Genomic DNA, 17,803 nt, shown 5'->3' on the forward strand with positions numbered 1-17,803 from the left:
GGGAAAAAGCAATCCGGCAGTATGCAGCAACATGTTCCTTTGATTTAGGCTACCATTTCAAACCTTTGCGAGAAATTACACAGTCTGCTTGTTACCTTTTGCAGAGAGTCTGCAAGAATCTGAGAGGCATCTTTGAACTGTTGAGAATCTTCCCCATATCGTTTACCAATTTCTTCCAACCCTGACAGCTCTAGAGAATATAGGTCTGGTGAATGATCCTTTGCCAAATGCTTGTGCCTGGATAGCTTGGGAGACAACAGGAAAAAAATGTAATCAGGATAGGTAATGGGGAGAAAGGAAAAAGCAGGTTTCTTCCAAGCAGCATTTCCTAACAACTCCTTCTAGCAGTGGTCTCCAGACCACAGACCGCTGTATAAGGGAAAAGCCTTCACCATCGTGTGCAGAGCTTACCGTTCCACGCTGCACCATCTTATCTTTCTATCTGATAGTCTCACAAAGTCATGCTGGGCAGCTGCTTCCACCTGGAAATCTGGGCACACAGCCTGCTGGGCGATGAACAGTGGAGGCAACTGCTCAGCACGGCTCTGTGAGACAATTGGATTGAAAGATGGTGCAGCAAAGAACAGTAAGCTTTGTGCACGACAGGGAAGGCTGTTTGCAGACTCCAGATCAGGTTCATGGGCCAGGTTTTGGCAGTTGCTGTTCTAGAAGATTGCTTCTTGGTGCTTGACAGCCTGCCAATTCATCTGGAATGATGAAGCTACACAACAGTTTTATATTCTCACAAATTTCAATATACCACAAAGTTATCACAGACCTTTCTGAAGTTCCTGTGACCTGCATATACACTTCTTTCCACTTTAAGACTTCCTTAGCCAACTGGCTTCAAACAGTCTGAAAAATTACACAGCCAGAAAATGGTGGCTGCCACCATGGTGCCAATTGGCATCCTTTTTTTTTTTTGCTTAGATTACGCCAATCTGATAGGAGAATTAAGTGTTTATTTAGAATTTTTGCTTACCAAGCTTGTGATATCATGCAGGACTTGCAATTCTGACAGAAAGAGTAGATCAACCTAAGGAAAGAATAGTTGAGGTTTTTTTGGACAGGAACCAAGTGAGGGTTTAATTTATGCCAAAGAGTCCAAAAGTCAAAAAAATATTAATGACAGGTGCTAGAATCACTCTCACACTTTTGCCTGATGGCTCAAAATGTACAAGTGACTGGCAAATGAATCTCATGGCTTGATCAAGACCTGAGATGAATGGTCAAGTGCACAGATCTGAGCGCAGAGGAGATGTGCACGTCAGTGCCAGAAGTGCAAGTAGCCACCACTTGCAGCTAGAACTTTAACAGTATGCACATAATGCTCAATGTTGGAATGAACAAATGCTTGAGAAAATATAAGCATATGAAGCTGCTTTGCACCAAGCCAGACTATTGTCCATCTTGTTCTGAATTGCCTATACCAGTGGTTCCCAACCTTTACTCAAACCACTAAGTCCTTGTGGGGCCATCCCTGGAATCAGTGACAACACTTTGAGGTTTGTGCCACTGCAGTAAAGAAGGGGGTTTTTGGACTTACTTGGCAGCAGCAGAAATGTGATGTTCACAGATTTCAACCACCACTGCCAGATAAGGAAAAAACCCTTTTAAAAATCTGGCGGCAGCAGCACAAACTCGAAAGTACCATCACCACCACTGTCCCACCATCACCGCTGGTAGCCACGTCCCTCAAAGGAAAATTCCGTGTTTCCATGTTGGGAAACATTGTCTATACTGACTGTCTGGAATATCTAACAGGCTCTTTCCCACCTTTACCTGGAGATGCCAAGCACTGAACCTGAGACTTTCTGCATGCAGAGCTCCACCACTGAACTATGGCCCTATTGATGCAAAACACCCCAAACTAGAGCATATATCATTTGAAAAAGCAAAGCAATAGCATTTTTATCAAATAAGGAACGGAATAGATAGTATACTACTGTGAAAAATAAATTTCCTCCAAGTTGCTCAGGGTGGCATCTGTTATTCCTCCTCTTATCCTTGCAACAATCCTGCAAGGTCCATTAGGTTAAGACATAGTGACTGGCCCAAGTAACCTTTATGACTACATAAGGATTTGGTCTTCCTGGTCCAAGTATCAACAGTCTAACCACTGTAACACTGTGCCCAACATCTCATGACTTACCTCATTGTTTCTGCTCAGCGAGTTAAGAGGAAGGGAAGCAAGAATAGAATTATCCTGGAATAATCTATTCCGAAGCTGCCGCAGTGTGACTGAAAGGTCTTCAAATACGGAGTTTGCCTTTCCCACCATATACACCCTCTGAAAGAACAATCGTGATGAAAGTGAATTAGTGCTTTGAAAAAAAAATACCTTCTATTGATAAAGCAGCTATTCTCCAATATGAAAAGTTGTATACCACTGTGCTGCTGGGAAGGGTACAAAGCATGCAATTTAAATTGTTTCTGGGGTTTTCAGGAAGGAATGTGTGCTTACCTCTTCACTAGGAGCTAGCTGTACCACTACAGGGGTTTCCTCAGAAAACAAGGTATGAATTGCATTTGCCACACCATCCAAACTGAAAGGAACTGCCTAGAACATAAAGAAAAATGCCAGTAAGGAAGACTTTCTAACATTTATGGGGTGGAAGGTTAACTTTTCACTGCATATATAATTGCTTATGAATTGTCCCCAACATAATTCAAACATAAACTTTCACAAAAATAGCCTTCTGTAATGTGGCATCAATTTATATACCATAAAGATATTACCCATTTTCCTAAAAACTACAGAAGTATTTTTCTAAGATCAGGATTTAAAAGCAGCTGCGCTGAAAATATGTATAAAATCATGATTTTAAGAAGCAGTACTAAGATAGTCTTCTATCTTATTAGAATTACCACTGCACTTCTTTACAAGACAAATAGTGGTATAAGATCCCAGGATCTTCATGCAGCTTACCAAAGCAAACAGCATTTGGTCCCAGGGAATTATACATTTGACCCCAGGGAATTGATTAAATACATTTGACTAAGATTAAGGCACGGGATGGGGATAGGGCTGTAGTTCAGCTTCAGTGCACAAGCTTTGCATGAGGAAGGTTCCATCTTGGGGCTGGGAAAGACAGGTATGGAACCCTGGAGAACTGCTGCCAGTGAAGATAATACTTAGCTAAATGGACCAATGGTCTAACTCAGCATAAGGCAGTTTCCTGTGTACTGTTATACCCCATTTAGTTTACCCCACAAATCATAACTGTGTCCTCATGGGGCAAGGCTGCAATTTCATTAAGGTTTAAGTTGGAAATGTACTGAGCTTGAATTTCTACTTGGATACATAGATTGCTAGATGACTGATCTCTACTTAAAATGCCATCGTACTTGATAATTTAATGCAAATAGCTCTATTAAAGGAGTTTTAAATAAAGTTAATGTGCATTCTTCTTTGGTGTACAGATAAAACCAAAGTGGGGCAAGTTGCACTTTTCCAATTACACGCCAAGAATACAGTCCATGTCCAGCTTCGTTCTTTGGTTTGTTGTTCAGCATTTTAAATTTGGGGCTTTAACTTATTTAAGGCATTATTTATTTAAGGCATTTATAGCCTGTCTCTCCAAAAGCTCAAGGCAGCTCACAAAATTCATAGCAAATAACATATCAGAAAAATCATATAAATTTTATTGCTTTTACATTTGTATAACAATCAACAAAATAAGGAAGAAACAAAATGACCAGCACTTTTATTTTCTGTTGTATTTCTGCTTTGTAGAATACTTCCAATGAATACAAAGGGCATATTCCCAATCAATGCAAGCAAAGCATCCTTGTATAGAGGCTTTCAATATGCTTAAAGCCATTTCCATCTGTAAGGTATGCACAGGAAGTGCAAAAGGCTATCAGGATGAGAGAAAACAGTGAGAGCTTCTGAAATGCCCATCTAGGTCTCCACTCTAGTTCCAAAGGATAAGGTAACTTGAATCAAGACAAAGAGCTGGACAAGAAAATGGAAGAGACGCACAAGTCTCCCATTCACCCTAATGCCCCTTTGCGCTGCTTATGCAGACTCCCATGCACATGTGGGGGAGGGAGAGAAAACAACTGGTCTCAGTTGAGCAAAAAGGGATTTTCCTTGTAAGCAACAGAACCAGAATATACCACACAATCAGGATATTAAAAGTCCTTTTGTGACTCTCAGAGCTACAATATTTATTATTTATGTGACTTGTAATTCGCCTTTCTCTCTAAAGGGCACCCAAGGCAGCTAAAAATCAAACACATTAAAAAATGACAATACAGATAAAACTGTAAAATACAGTTAAAGGAAATATAAAACAGAGCATCCAGCAGTAAGAACCATTAAATAAACTCCTAAAAGCAGCCATTATAGGGCCTCAGGCTTTCCTAAATAAAAATGTCTTCAGACCTTGCTGGAAGGTTAACAAAGAGGTAGCTGTTCTCAGCTCAAAGGGGAGAGAATTCCTTAACACACCAAGAAGGCTGTTTCTAGCTGCAATCTCCCTACCCTCTGTGTGGCAGCACAACCAAGAGGGCCTCCTCTGATGACCTAAGACAGGGGTCGGCAACCTTAAACACTCAAAGAGCCATGTGGACCCATTTTCCATAGGAAAAAAAACCTCAGGAGCCACAAAACCCTTTTGACATCTAAAATGAAGATAACACTGCATATATAGTTTTTTTTTCACCTTTATGCTCTTATAGGTCCCATTTTTATAATGTAGCCCCCTCTTGTAGCTTTTAGTTAGTTTTGTCATACATTCTTGTCCTGTGTTTTCAGATGCCTGTTCCTCTATGGTGTTTTGCCTGATTCCAAGGCCATTCTCTGCCTGGAGAATTAAGCCCACTTTAAGCAAATTAGCTCTCTTTCTTTCCCCCAACAAATGACCTGGTTCTGCCCTGCACTCCTGCTGGACCCCACCTCCAGGGTAGCTCGCCTGTTCAACCTGCAGAGGTCCTCTCTCCTGCCAGCAGCCTCCCTCCCACCACTACAGCAGACCCTTGGTCCTCAGCAGGTCTTGGGCACAGCAGCCACACTTCAGACTCCAGTGTCTCCAGCAGTCCATTAGTAACAAAGTCAGAGTATCCAGGGCAGAGTCCAAAGTCAATCAGCCAAGTCACAGTCCAAGGTCAGATTCCAAAGTAAGCCAGTCAAATCAGTCAGAGTATCCAAGTCAAAGTCAATCAGCCCAGCCCTCCTCTCCAACTTGCACTCCTTCTACAACCCACAAACCCTTCCTGCCTCAGGTGCTCTTATGTCCCTGAGGCCCCTATTGCCTTCAAGTGGCTGCAGCTGTGCAGCACACTCTGCTGGATGCCCAGGCCTTACCCTTAAAGGGGCCACTGCTGACACCACATCTACCTCCTCACCAGATCATCCAGGATTCCAATACATATGGCGGTTATGACATCTGCTTATCTTACATGGATACTAAAGAACTCCCCCCACCTTCCAGAGGCACCCTGCTGGAAGGAAAAAAGGACACAGACTCCAGAGGTGGGGAAGAGAAGAAGCCAGAGCTGGGGGGGAAGGTGGGGGGGGCGACCACAGGCCAGCTTCTGCCCTGCCTGCCTGCCCTCCCTCCCTCCCTCCCTCAGGCTGCAACCCTCTCCACACTAAGCTGGGAGTAAGCCCCATTGGCTACAATGGGACTTTTGAGCAGACAAGTTGGTTGGAGCTCTCAGGCTGCAGTCCTCTCCACACTTTCCTGGGAGGAAGCCTCACTGACTACTTGTGAGTAGACCTGCATAGGAGGGGGCTGAGGCTGCAGCCCTCCACACCTTCCTGGGATGAAGCCCCACTGACTACAGCGGGGCTTACTTGTGAGTAGACATGCACAGGAGGAGGCTAAGGATACAGCCCTCCACACCTTCCTGGGAGTAGCCCAGGGACTACATCAGGGCTTACTCTGGAACAGACTTGCTCGGGCTCCCACTCACCTGTCCTTGCGCTTGGCCTTGAGCAGGCTTCAAGGCTGCCATCCCAGGCACCCTTTCCTGGGAGTAAGCTTCATCCTCTGTAATGGGGCTTACAACTGAGTAGACACGCATAGGAGCAGGTGCCAAGGCTGCAATCCCAGGCACCCTTTCCTGGGAGCAAGCTTCATCCACTGTAATGGGGCTTACTACTGAGTAGACACACAGGATGTCTCCTCTGCTGTGGAGGAAAAGCCTCTCCTTGCACTGGGTGGGGACCTGCTTGGGGAAAGGCAGGCTGCAAGGGCTCGCAATGGCTGAGGAGGAAGGCAGCTCAGGATTGGCCTGTGGTCAGCCAGTGAAGGGCCCTGAGCCATTCCAACAGAAAAAGCCAGGAGCCTGCTGGATGCTGATTGGCTGAGCCTGCTGGAGAGTTGGGGAAGGGAAAAACAAGAAGCTTAAGCCTGCAGAGCGGGCAAAATTGAAAAGGGAAACCAATGCGGGGCAGGTGGGGGTGAAGGGAGAGGAGGGCAGTGAGCTCAGGGGACGGAGGGAAGCAGCCTGCCCTCCCAACACAGGTACCTCCTGTTAACCCCTTTGCCACTTTCACCAGAAGGAGCTGCAGCAGACAGCTGAAAGAGCCACATGCGGCTCTAGAGCAGCAGGTTGCTGACCCCTGACCTAAGAGAACGGACCGGATTGTACAGGAGAAGGCGGTCTCTCAAATATGCTCGTCCCAAGCCATTTAGGGCTTTAAAGGTCAAAACCAGCACCTTGAATTGGACCTGGAAATGAACCAGCAGCCAGTGCAGCTACCGAAGTAGCTGTGTGACAGAGTCAAACCACTGACCTCCAGCAACAACACAGGGCGCTGCATTCTGTACTAGCTGTAACTTCTGGACCGCCTTCAGGGCAGCCCCATGTAGAGCGCATTATAATAATCTAATCTTGATGTCACAATAGGAAACAGAAGAGAATGTTCTTCGCGCTCCCTACACCTGAAGTAGCTGGGATGCAACACAAAGAACAGCAACAACCAAAACAGAAGCTTCAGACCACAATCTTGTGCAGAAATTGCAGGGGGGGGGGGGAAGAAGAGGCAGTTAGCCTGTTGTTGTTGGCAACCTTCAGTCTCGAAAGACTATGGCATCGCGCTCTGAATGGTGGTTCTGGAACAGCGTCTAGTGTGGCTGAAAAGGCCGATTCAGGAGTGACAATCCCTTCCACACCGGGAGCAAGTGCAGTCTGTCCCTGGTCTGTCCCCCTGGCTATGGGCCTTCCTTCTTTGCCTCAGACTGTTGGCCAAGTGTCTCTTCAAACTGGGAAAGGCCATGCTGCACAGCCTGCCTCAAAGCGGGCCGCTCAGAGGCCAGGGTTTCCCCACTTGTTGAGGTCCACTCCTAAGGCCTTCAGATCCCTCTTGCAGATGTCCTTGTATCGCAGCTGTGGTCTACCTGTAGGGCGCTTTCCTTGCACGAGTTCTCCACAGAGGAGATCCTTTGGGATCCGGCCATCATCCATTCTCACGACATGACCAAGCCAACGCAGGCGCCTCTGTTTCAGCAGTGCATACATGCTAGGGATTCCAGCACGTTCCAGGACTGTGTTGTTTGGAACTTTGTCCTGCCAGGTGATGCCGAGAATGCGTCAGAGGCAGCGCATGTGGCAAGTGTTCAGTTTCCTCTCCTGTTGTGAGCGAAGAGTCCATGACTCGCTGCAGTACAGAAGTGTACTCAGGATGCAAGCTCTGTAGACCTGGATCTTGGTATGTTCCGTCAGCTTCTTGTTGGACCAGACTCTCTTTGTGAGTCTGGAAAACGTGGTAGCTGCTTTACCGATGCGTTTGTTTAGCTCGGTACCGAGAGAAAGAGTGTCGGACATCGTTGAGCCAAGGTACACAAAGTCATGGACAACCTCCAGTTCATGTGCAGAGATTGTAATGCAGGGAGGTGAGTCCACATCCTGAACCATGACCTGTGTTTTCTTCAGGCTGATCGTCAGTCCAAAATCTTGGCAGGTCTTGCTAAAATGATCCATGAGCTGCTGGAGATCTTTGGCAGAGTGGGTAGTGACAGCTGCATCATTGGCAAAGAGGAAGTCACGCAGACATTTCAGCTGGACTTTGGACTTTGCTGTCAGTCTGGAGAGGTTGAAGAGCTTTCCATCTGATCTGGTCCGGAGATAGATGCCTTCTGTTGCAGTTCCAAAGGCATACTTCAGCATGATAGCAAAGAAAATCCCAAACAAGGTTGGTGCAAGAACACAGCCCTGCTTCACGACACTTCGGATGTCAAAGGGGTCTGATGTGGAGCCATCAAAACAGTGCCCTTTATGTCCTTGTGGAAGGATCTGATGATGCTGAGGAGCCTGGGTGGACATCCGATCTTGGGGAGGATCTTGAAGAGGCCGTCCCTGCTGACCAGGTCGAAAGCCTTCGTCAGATCTATGAAGGATATAAAGAGTGGCTGTCGTTGTTCCCTGCATTTCTCCTGCAGTTGTCTAAGGGAGAATACCATACCAGTGGTGGACCTGTTGGCTCGGAATCTGCACTGTGATTCTGGATAAACGCTCTCTGCAAGTACCTGGAGCCTCTTTAGTGCAACTAGGGCAAACAACTTTCCTACAACTCTAAGGAGAGAGATGCCACGGTAGTTGTTGCAGTCACCCGTCGCCTTTGTTCTTGTACAGCATGATGATGTTTGCATCCCTCATGTCTTGAGGTACTCCACCTTCTCTCCAGCAGAGACAGATGATTTCATGCAGCTCAGTGAGGATGATCTCTTTGCAGCACTTTAGGACTTGAGCAGGGATGCTGTCTTTTCCAGGTGCCTTGCCAAAGGCAAGGGAGTCCAGGGCCACGTGAAGTTCTTCTAGGGTTGGTTCACTGTCAAGCTCCTCCAACACAGGCAGGCACTCAATGTTGTTCAGTGCTTCTTCGGTGACTACATTTTCTCTGGAATATAGCTCAGAGTAGTGCTGCACCCAGCGTTCCATCTGCTGCTCCCGGTCCTGGATGACCTCGCCTGTGGCAGACTTCAGAGGGGCAATTTTCTTCTGTGTTGGACCTAGGGCCTGCTTGACGCCATCATACATCCCCTTGATGTTGCCTATGTCAGCTGCTATCTGTATCTGGGAGCAGAGCTGGAGCCAGTAGTCGTTAGCACATCTCCTGGCAGTCTGCTGGACTTTGCTGCGAGCAGCTCAGAGGACCTGCAGGTTGCACTCACTGGGACAGGGCTTGTATGCTGCTAGAGCTCTCCTCTTTTCCTCAATGACTGGTGTCAACTCCTCAGAGTGGGCTTCAAACTGGTCTGCCATCTTGTTGGTCTTCTTGCCAAATATGGACGTTGTTGTAAACGGCATTCTTGAAATGTTCCCATCTGTTGGATGCGTTTGCGTTGGCCGGGCCTGGAAGAGATTCCTCAAGCGCTTGTGCAAATTCCTCTACTTTTCTCTGATCCCGGTCTTGCTGGTATCAATGTGAGGTCTTCCTTCCTTTTTCGTGTGGTACAGTTGCTTTATTTGCAGTTTCACTCTGCTGCACACCAGGGAGTGGTCAGTGTCGCAGGCAGCACCCTGATAGCTGCGTGTGATCTTGATGCTGGGAAGGCTGGAGCATCTGGTGAGAATCAGGTCGAGCTGGTGCCAGTGCTTTGATCTTGGGTGTCTCCAAGAGACTCTATGTTGGGGCTTAATGTTGAAGAATGTGTTGCTGACACAGTGACCGTGATGATAGCAAAACTCTAGCAGGCGTTGGCCATTTTCATTGGCAAGTGGTCCATGAACTGTGATCAGCACCAACCCTAGCATTGAAATCGCCGAGGATGAACAATGGCTCTTTTATGGGGATCTTCTTGATAGTGGTGATCAGGTCATCATAGAATTTGTCTTTGGCTTCTGCCGATTTATTAAAAACACAAACTTTGGTCAGACTTCAGTCTTCTATTCTTCTACCAAAGTTTGCACTTCATCTGAGAAACACAGAAATGAAGCATGCAAAGTGCAAAAGGAAAGAAGTAGATCTGTGTAAAAAAAGTGGTACTCAAACTTTTCCGGCCAGTGGCTCCCTTGACCCCCATGGCTGTTGGCCATGACTCCCAATCATGTTCCTGTGGGCTGGAAGTGACATCATTAAACAGGAAGTGGCCAGAAATATCAACTATATTAATATTAATTATATTAAATCATTAATTAAATGCAGATCTTAAAAATATATTATTAATACACAGCAATATACATGCTTTACAAATTATCAGCTGCTGATCACTGTTGGAGACAGCATACTGGAGTAGGCAGATTTTGTCTGGTCTAGGAAGATACATTTTTTAACTTTGTACGCATACCAATAGAATTATTTTATCAAATGAACTTTGTGAACAACCAGTCCGACCAACATTACACACACACACACCCCTGTGGACCCCAATCCAACTAGTCATTTCTCCCATTCTCCTTGGATAGGACTGAACCCTTTATTAATTTAATGAAATTATAATTTTTCCAGCAGCTGGTGGGGAAAACAAAAATAGACCATGAAAATATATCAGAGCTGATAAGGGTTTGGTTAGGAAGCTGTTTTGTCTCCTATACTAGGAGATGCACAGCTCAAGTCTACGTGTGTCTACTCAGAAGTAAGTCCCATTAGAGTAAATGGGTATTTTATTGAATCAATAGAGTATTCTGCCCAGGGGTGTGACTGTATCGCTGTGACAGCACATCCGGCACCTCCCCTTTGAGTTCCTGGCGCCTCCCTAATGAGCCGCACCTCACAGTTTGAATAACACTGGTGTAAAGTAAAAACTCTTTTCTATACCAACAGGTTTTCAACACCTGAATCTAGAGCTTGACTGTACTTACATTCTCAACTGGATAAGATATGCCAGTCTGAGGCAGCGTTAGCTTATCTATCCCTGTTACTGTGACCAGAACTGTAGCTCGAGGACGCCGGAAGAGGTCACCCACTGCTAGTCCAGGCCAGGAGAGGTCCTACAACACATTAAGATACATTTTTTTGTTAATAAAGCGTATAACACACACACACACACAAAATACAGTGAAAGCTAGGCTCATATAAACTTGTTATTTTCAATCTGTAATGCAAACAGGGAAGAAAGTAACAATTAGGGTATGCAGAGTTCATGCTACTTGACATTAGTAGATATAAGCAATATTGTTGTGATAGTTCATGCATAGCAATAATATCTTGATTTGATAAAACAGAAGGAAATCAGATTGTGCTTCTGTTTAAAATTCCCAAAATAGCAAAGTACTTAAAAAAAGTGTAGTGAATGTATAGGTCAAGTCTGCTTCATTATTTCCAGAAGTGGTGATCATACATCAATCACAGTACTGAAAGACACACTGAGTCACATACTTCCTCAATAGAGAAGCCCATAGATAATGCTGCCACATCTGGAATTCGCTCTCCGGGTATTGGCCAACTTCCTTCACGAAAAACAACGGACTCGGGAGATCTTAATACATTGAATTCATTTGCAAAAGTACCTGAAATAGAAGGATAATACTGATGAAGATACTACTCTGAACAATTCCTCACTGTTTGGGTGGCAGGATCCTTTGGCTGAGTCAAAAATATTGTAGGAGAATGGACTGCACTGCTTCAGGTGAAAATAGCAGATACTACTTCTTTTGTCCACAAGACTGCATTTAAACTTCCTTGCAAACAGTAAACAAGCACATCCAGGAAGTTTCTAACCCTAGTCCTTGTCTACAGTGCTCATTTTCTGTTTGGAGAGAGGGGTTTGCTTTTACATTGGGAGTATTTAAAAAGGCAACTCCCTGCTCACATTTTAAAGTGGTGCAATCCTTTCAGCTATCTTACTCTGACACATTTTAGACCAGAGGTGTCCAAAGTTTATGGCAGGAGGGCCACATTATCTCTCTGACACTGTGTCGGGGGCCCGGGGGAAAAAAAGGATTAATTTACATTTCAAATTTGAATACATTTACATAAGTTTACATAAATGAATATATTAAAGATGAACTTATATGAATGAATGAAAGTCTTGCAATAGCTCAAGGCCTATAAACGGCCTTGCACAAAGCAAGGCTGGCCTTTCTTTTGCTGCTGCTACTGCATCACAGACGTGAAACAGGAAGCAGTGGAGGAAGCCTTTATCCCACAGCTCACATGAGAGGTCAAACAGTCACCCTCACATGGAAAGCAGTTGTGTAGGGCCAGTGTGGGCTCCAGTAAGTCTCCGGAGGACCAGAGGCTCATTGGACCCTGAGGTCAGCACTGGGAGTCTTCAAGGGCACAAACCTCAAGGGGTTTGGGCACCCCTGTTTCAGACCAAGCTCTGGTTGAATTTTGGCTCTCTGAACATCTTCTTACCTAGTTATAGGACAGTACATTTATATATACTTCAGTAAGGTAGCCAAAACAGAGTACCAAATAAGCAAAAGTGTCAATTAATAAAGATAAAAACAGGTAAAGCAATAGGCTATTTGTATATTAGCTTTCCAATGATGAGATAATTTTGCTGTAGAGCTGGGCTACACAGAGCCATTGGCACACAAACACACACAATTATCATCTAGGGCTGAGTCCATGGGTAGGTGCTCTCTCCTTCCTATCCTAGGACCTTTGACACCAGATTCTACATTCCTAGTTTTTTTCTGGAGAGCCACTTTCACAGAGTAAGAGAGGCTATGGGACAGCACCTCAGCCCCCAACTCTTTGTTCCACTGCTATAGATGTCACTTTCTCCACACCTGATTAGTCACTAGACTGGCAACTGGGGGATTAGGTGACAACTCTTAGATTTGGCCCACAGTTCCCAGTTACTGTTCCTGGCCCTACAGGCTCTGGAAGCAGAATGGTGCTTCATAGGATAAGACAAACACCATGCAAATGCCTCCATACAGCACTGTTCTTCAGCTGCAACATTCTTCTTCCATCACTCTGATCTCATTAACCTTGAGAGCAAGTCTAAACCACATTCAAAGCTTTATGGTGAAAACAGAGTATTTACAGTATTTACAGTAAACATATACTGTTCTAAAACACCAGTACTAGCTTACACCAACAGTGTGGTATCTGTAAACATTATCCACCCGTCAGGTCATCTGGACAAAGGACAAACAAAAATACTAGTTTCAGGGAAGGTTGTTAAATAAATCCTGGAATTTTTTCTTAGATCAGTTGCTCTGTTCTGTCTAAAGACTGAGGAAGATGGCACCAATCAACCATATCATTAACAGTTTACGAATTCTATTAGAAAATTAAACGTGCTACAGCTATCACAAAATATGTAGGTTAGCTTGTGTAAAGTACATTGCCTAAGGGAGATCTGCAGATAGCTTGCTGACACAGAAGGCAAGGGTGGTTGCATTTGCCTCCAAAGATCTACTTAGTCTAGCAAGCATTTTTTAAAATTCTCTTATGGAAACAAGTATTGTTCAGTTACATAAACTACTGAATAGTGTGTACAATTTTAAGATTCAGAAACACAGTATTTTCCTTCTCCTAAAAAGGGGAAGTTTTCTTTCATTCAAGAGAAAAATCCAAAAAGTATATTTGTTTCTATAAAAGTATACTGAAGTGGATTCCCACTTCAGCTATGGACCCCCTAATTGAAATAAGCATCTTTACTTGGATGCAAGGCCTCCTAAAGTCAATGGAACCGATTTACAAGTACTGTACATTTAGTATTAGGATAACACCCTTTTTTCCCAGTGTTTCGGACAGGAAGATTGGGTTGTTGATATAAAAAATTACAATTAACATATATGGAGATTTTAATATTGGAATTATGTTTACAGCCATGATCTATATAAAGTAAAAAAAACACTTCTCATAAATGAGAAGAACCAGTTACTTTGGACTTTTCAAACCCAATGCTATTTTAGATATTTGAACATACTTGCTGCGTTTGAACATAAGTTTAAGACTGTTCATACTATGTATGTACAACAAATGTTCTACATTCTGTATCCCAGATGAAGCTTATTAGCATATATTTTGCTTACAAGTCCATTCTTCACAGATTTGTACTTTTTAATTCTGTACTTTTTAAATGAAGGAGTCATGTGATGGGCTGAAAACATGCAGTCCACTTAGTAAATAAAAAGGTCAATGGAATTGTCTCCTTGGATATCTTTAAAGTCCATTTTTGTTCAAATAGCATGGGCTCAAGTTGACAGCTCTAGCTGCTAGCAGTTGCTGCATGTGGTCAGCTGATCATGAATTATAAAGGTCTTCCCTCACATGTTTTTTAGTTTTGCCATTCACAGATATGATTCTTTCTTCCATCAAAGGCATGTGATGCTAGTTTTAAGCGACTTTGAATCAATGCTGTTTACTATGTTTAACTGTGCAAACAAGTAAAATAGATTATTTGATGTATACAGTCTTCAGATTCATATTGAATCTGAGCTTGGCTTAACTAGTGAAAGAAAGTACAGAAATGAATTTGTCCACAGCAGCCTGGATTGTCCCAACAAGTCAAACCATGTCACAAGATCCTGTTCCCATTCCCACTCCATACAAGGCAAAGAAGCTGAACTTCCTCAGACTAGCCAAGATCAAGACTGACAAAAGGAACAAGATGAAATACCCCAAGTAGAAGCAGAACTGTTTGAAGCAAAAAGTTAACTGTAATAACTAGGACAGTGAATGATGCTGCTCTACAGGAGCTGCCAAGTCCTCACTCTTTGCCCTGGTTCCTTGGGTATTATCCAAGGGTATAATAATCTGATGGGTTTAATGGGTAGATAATAAATCTCTCATTATTTAAAGAGAGAGAGAGTGCTGAGAGCATTTGTCACGTGGTATACTGGAATAGCGGGTGCTCAAAACAGACACTCAAAATTGCCCCCTACTGTATTTAAACACATAAGGGGAAAATATTCCATTCATAGATGGAAGAATTCCACACAGCTTTGAGTAGTAAAACAGTCCAAGGCCAGAGGATTAAGGACTACTCTTCTCCTCCACAGCTTTTCATTAAGAGAGGGAGACAGATCAGGAGACAGTTACATGCAAACCTCTGTCACGTAATTTGGCAGAGGTAGCCAAGCTGAACTTTAAGCTACCCTTCAACATTCAACATGTATGTACCTTCAACCAACAACCCTTCAACATGTATGTACCAATACAAGGAGCACACTAGGCAGACAAGAGAGTAAAGGCAGAATGTCACTGTTCTGTTAGGAGCACGAGCTCTTCTCAGTTACAAGTTTAGTGTTAGGTCAGTACGTGCTGCATAACATTCTAAGCAACCCTGAAACCTGAACCAGCCCTCTTCCTCTAGAATCTTCCTCTTAGAGATATTACACCAACAACAAAGATGCAAAGGAAAACAGACTCTAAGTAGCTCATAATTGTCACAGAGGAAGGCTGTGGTTCAGTGGCAGGACATCTGCTTGGCATACAGAAAAACTCCTGAAAAATTGCAGAGAAAAATTTCTGTCTGAAATTCCAGAGATCTATCAAAACTACTAACCTAGAGGACCAAAGGGTCTGGCTTGGTATAAGGCAGATTCCTAGGCTAGCCACCACCCTGAGAACAGCTCTTCCCAAGTTACACACAGGTACAACAGAAGAAAAACCCCAAACCCCACTGTGGTTTCGCAATATCCCAGCACTTCTTTTCCTTCAATACTTTTCTGCACTACAACCACTTACCAGCTACCTACCCACCCTCCCCTCTACTCACTCCATAGCACAACCCAGCCCTGCTTTCTTCAACACCCCACCCCCCAACATGGAGCATCCCTCAATCAAGCCTCTTGGCTCTTACCCAGCATGACCCTGGACACTCCCCAAGCACAGCCCTGCATCTAATCCTTACTAAGGCTACAATCCTATCCACACTTACCTAGAAATAAGTTCCCTTGACCAAGGGACTGACCTCTGAATAAACATGCATTGGATTGGCCTGTACAGCTGCAACCCTATACAGACTAACCTAGGAGTAAGCCTCATTGACTAGAATGGGACTTACCTCTCAGGCTTGCATAGGATTGGGCTGTACAGCTACAGCCCAATTGGGAGCCCATTGGGAGTTGAAAAGCGCTTTTAGTTGAAAAGCGGTATATAAAAACTGTTAATAATAAGCCCAATGACTATAATGGGACTTACCTCTGAGTAGACATGCATAGGATTGGTCTGCACAGCTGCAACCCTATATACACTAACTTAGGAGTAAGCCTCATTGACTAGAATGAGACATACCTCTCAGGCTTGCATAGGATTGGGCTGTATGGCTGCAATCCTATGCACTTACCTGGGAGTAAGCCCAATGACTATAATGGGACTTACCTCTGAGTAGACATGCATAGCATTGGCCTGCACAGCTGCAATGCTATACACACTTACCTGGGAGTAAGCGCCATCGATTATAATGGGACTTACTTCTGAGTACACATGCACAGTCTAGGGCTGTAGGTGGCCCTTCTTCCCCCTCCCCCCATCAACGGTACTGCTGATGGAGCGGAGCCTCCGGGGACTGAGCCAGGGCAGGCCTGCTGCCTTCCCGACAACGACCCGGGAAGTTCAGGCAGCGGACTCGAAGCCTCACCTGCCACAAGGGCCGCCACCGCCCAAAAGGTCATCCCGGCCCGCCACAACCCCATCGCTGCTGCTACCGCCACCAACACCCCTCCACCTAACCAGGCTCAGAGGAAAGAGGAAGTGTCAACCAGCCGGCTACACAATCCCAGCCCGGCCCGCCTCCACCGCTGATTGACAACCGCATAGACCACTTATCAAGCGCATACTCTAGAATCAGGAGCGAAGGCGCGGTTCACCTTGATTGACAGGACCTTTAGACCAATGATAGAGCCTGGATAACAATCTTCCCACCGATTCTTCTTCAGTGGGTCACGGGATTCAAAGGAGCTGGAGGAGGAGCTTGTTCTAGGACTTAAATGTGACTGACAGCCACTTTAGCCATTCACAAATTAGAACGAGAGGCATGCGCAGTTTGCGTGAGGGAAACAGTTCCACCGCAGGCGGCTGGACCTGTCTCCTTAGTGACGGGACGACATTCCGAAAGGAGGGATCCCTTCGCTCCTTCTGACGCAAGTCTTGCGTTCTGATTGACAAGCGGTTGGTTCAATGAGAGCTTAGCAGACTCGCAACGGGCACCTGATTATAGAGCTAAGCGAAACAGAGAGTGAAATGGACCACGCAGGTGGGGCGCTTGAGGGCTGAGCACAAGCTTAGTCAGAGGCTCACCAGGGAGTGTTCGTGATGCTCAATGACGCTAATGATTCTTGTCCTTGGGGAGACGGCACCCTGAGTCCACAACCCTACCCACACTTTCCTGGGAGTAAGCCCCATTGACTATATTGGCACTTACTTCTGAGTAGACCTGCATGGGTTTGGGCTCCTCCCATGCTTTTGGATGCAGTGAAGGAGGTTAACCTTCAGAAGGGGTGTCAGAGCCCAAACCTATTCAGGTCTACTCAGAAGTAAGTCCCATTACAGTCAGTGGGGCTTACTCCCAGGCAAGTGTGGATAGGGTTGCAGCCTCAGTCACCAGCGTGTTTCAAGGGGGTTGTGGTGAGCTGATAGATGGACATGCATCACAGTGCCTGTCAGCAGAGGTGATGCTTCCTGGGTTGTGCTGTGGGTGGGGAGGCAGGTGAGGCAGAGCCTCCCCTCTGGAGTCCCTCAGAAAGCACCGCCGCCGCAGAGCAGAGCGCATGGGTTGTGGGTGCTTGGGTGCCTCCCATGGCAGCGGTGCTTTCCAAAGGACTCTGCCTCACCTGCCTCCCCACCCACCACGCAACCCTGGTTTCTTCCCCCCTCACCCCACCCTTTAAGCAAAGATACTCGTGCCTTTGCCCCACCTACTCATTACTTCCCATAGTCCATCCTATAGGCCCATAGACCCAGTGGTGTAGCGTGGGTTGCCTGCACCCGGGGCAAGGCAAG

The 17,803-nt window shown here is 45.3% G+C and overlaps 1 protein-coding gene across 1 annotated transcript in view; it reads right to left on the reverse strand.

Moving 5' to 3' along the window:
- Positions 1-16,576, reverse strand: part of ATP6AP2 (ATPase H+ transporting accessory protein 2) — a 20,404-nt gene extending 3,828 nt beyond the window's left edge. Inside the window, exons 1-7 of the mRNA XM_066618926.1 lie at positions 16,443-16,576; positions 11,273-11,403; positions 10,756-10,884; positions 2,465-2,560; positions 2,153-2,290; positions 983-1,036; positions 96-245 (exon numbers count right to left, since the gene is read on the reverse strand). Of these exons, the coding sequence (XP_066475023.1) occupies positions 96-245; positions 983-1,036; positions 2,153-2,290; positions 2,465-2,560; positions 10,756-10,884; positions 11,273-11,403; positions 16,443-16,497 (753 nt within the window). The 5' untranslated portion in view covers positions 16,498-16,576. The remainder of the gene's footprint in view (positions 1-95; positions 246-982; positions 1,037-2,152; positions 2,291-2,464; positions 2,561-10,755; positions 10,885-11,272; positions 11,404-16,442) is intronic.
- Between the last annotated feature and the right edge of the window lie 1,227 nt (positions 16,577-17,803).

This window comes from Tiliqua scincoides, chromosome 3 (genome assembly GCF_035046505.1).
Source record: "Tiliqua scincoides isolate rTilSci1 chromosome 3, rTilSci1.hap2, whole genome shotgun sequence".
Classification (NCBI taxonomy): Eukaryota; Metazoa; Chordata; class Lepidosauria; order Squamata; family Scincidae; genus Tiliqua; species Tiliqua scincoides.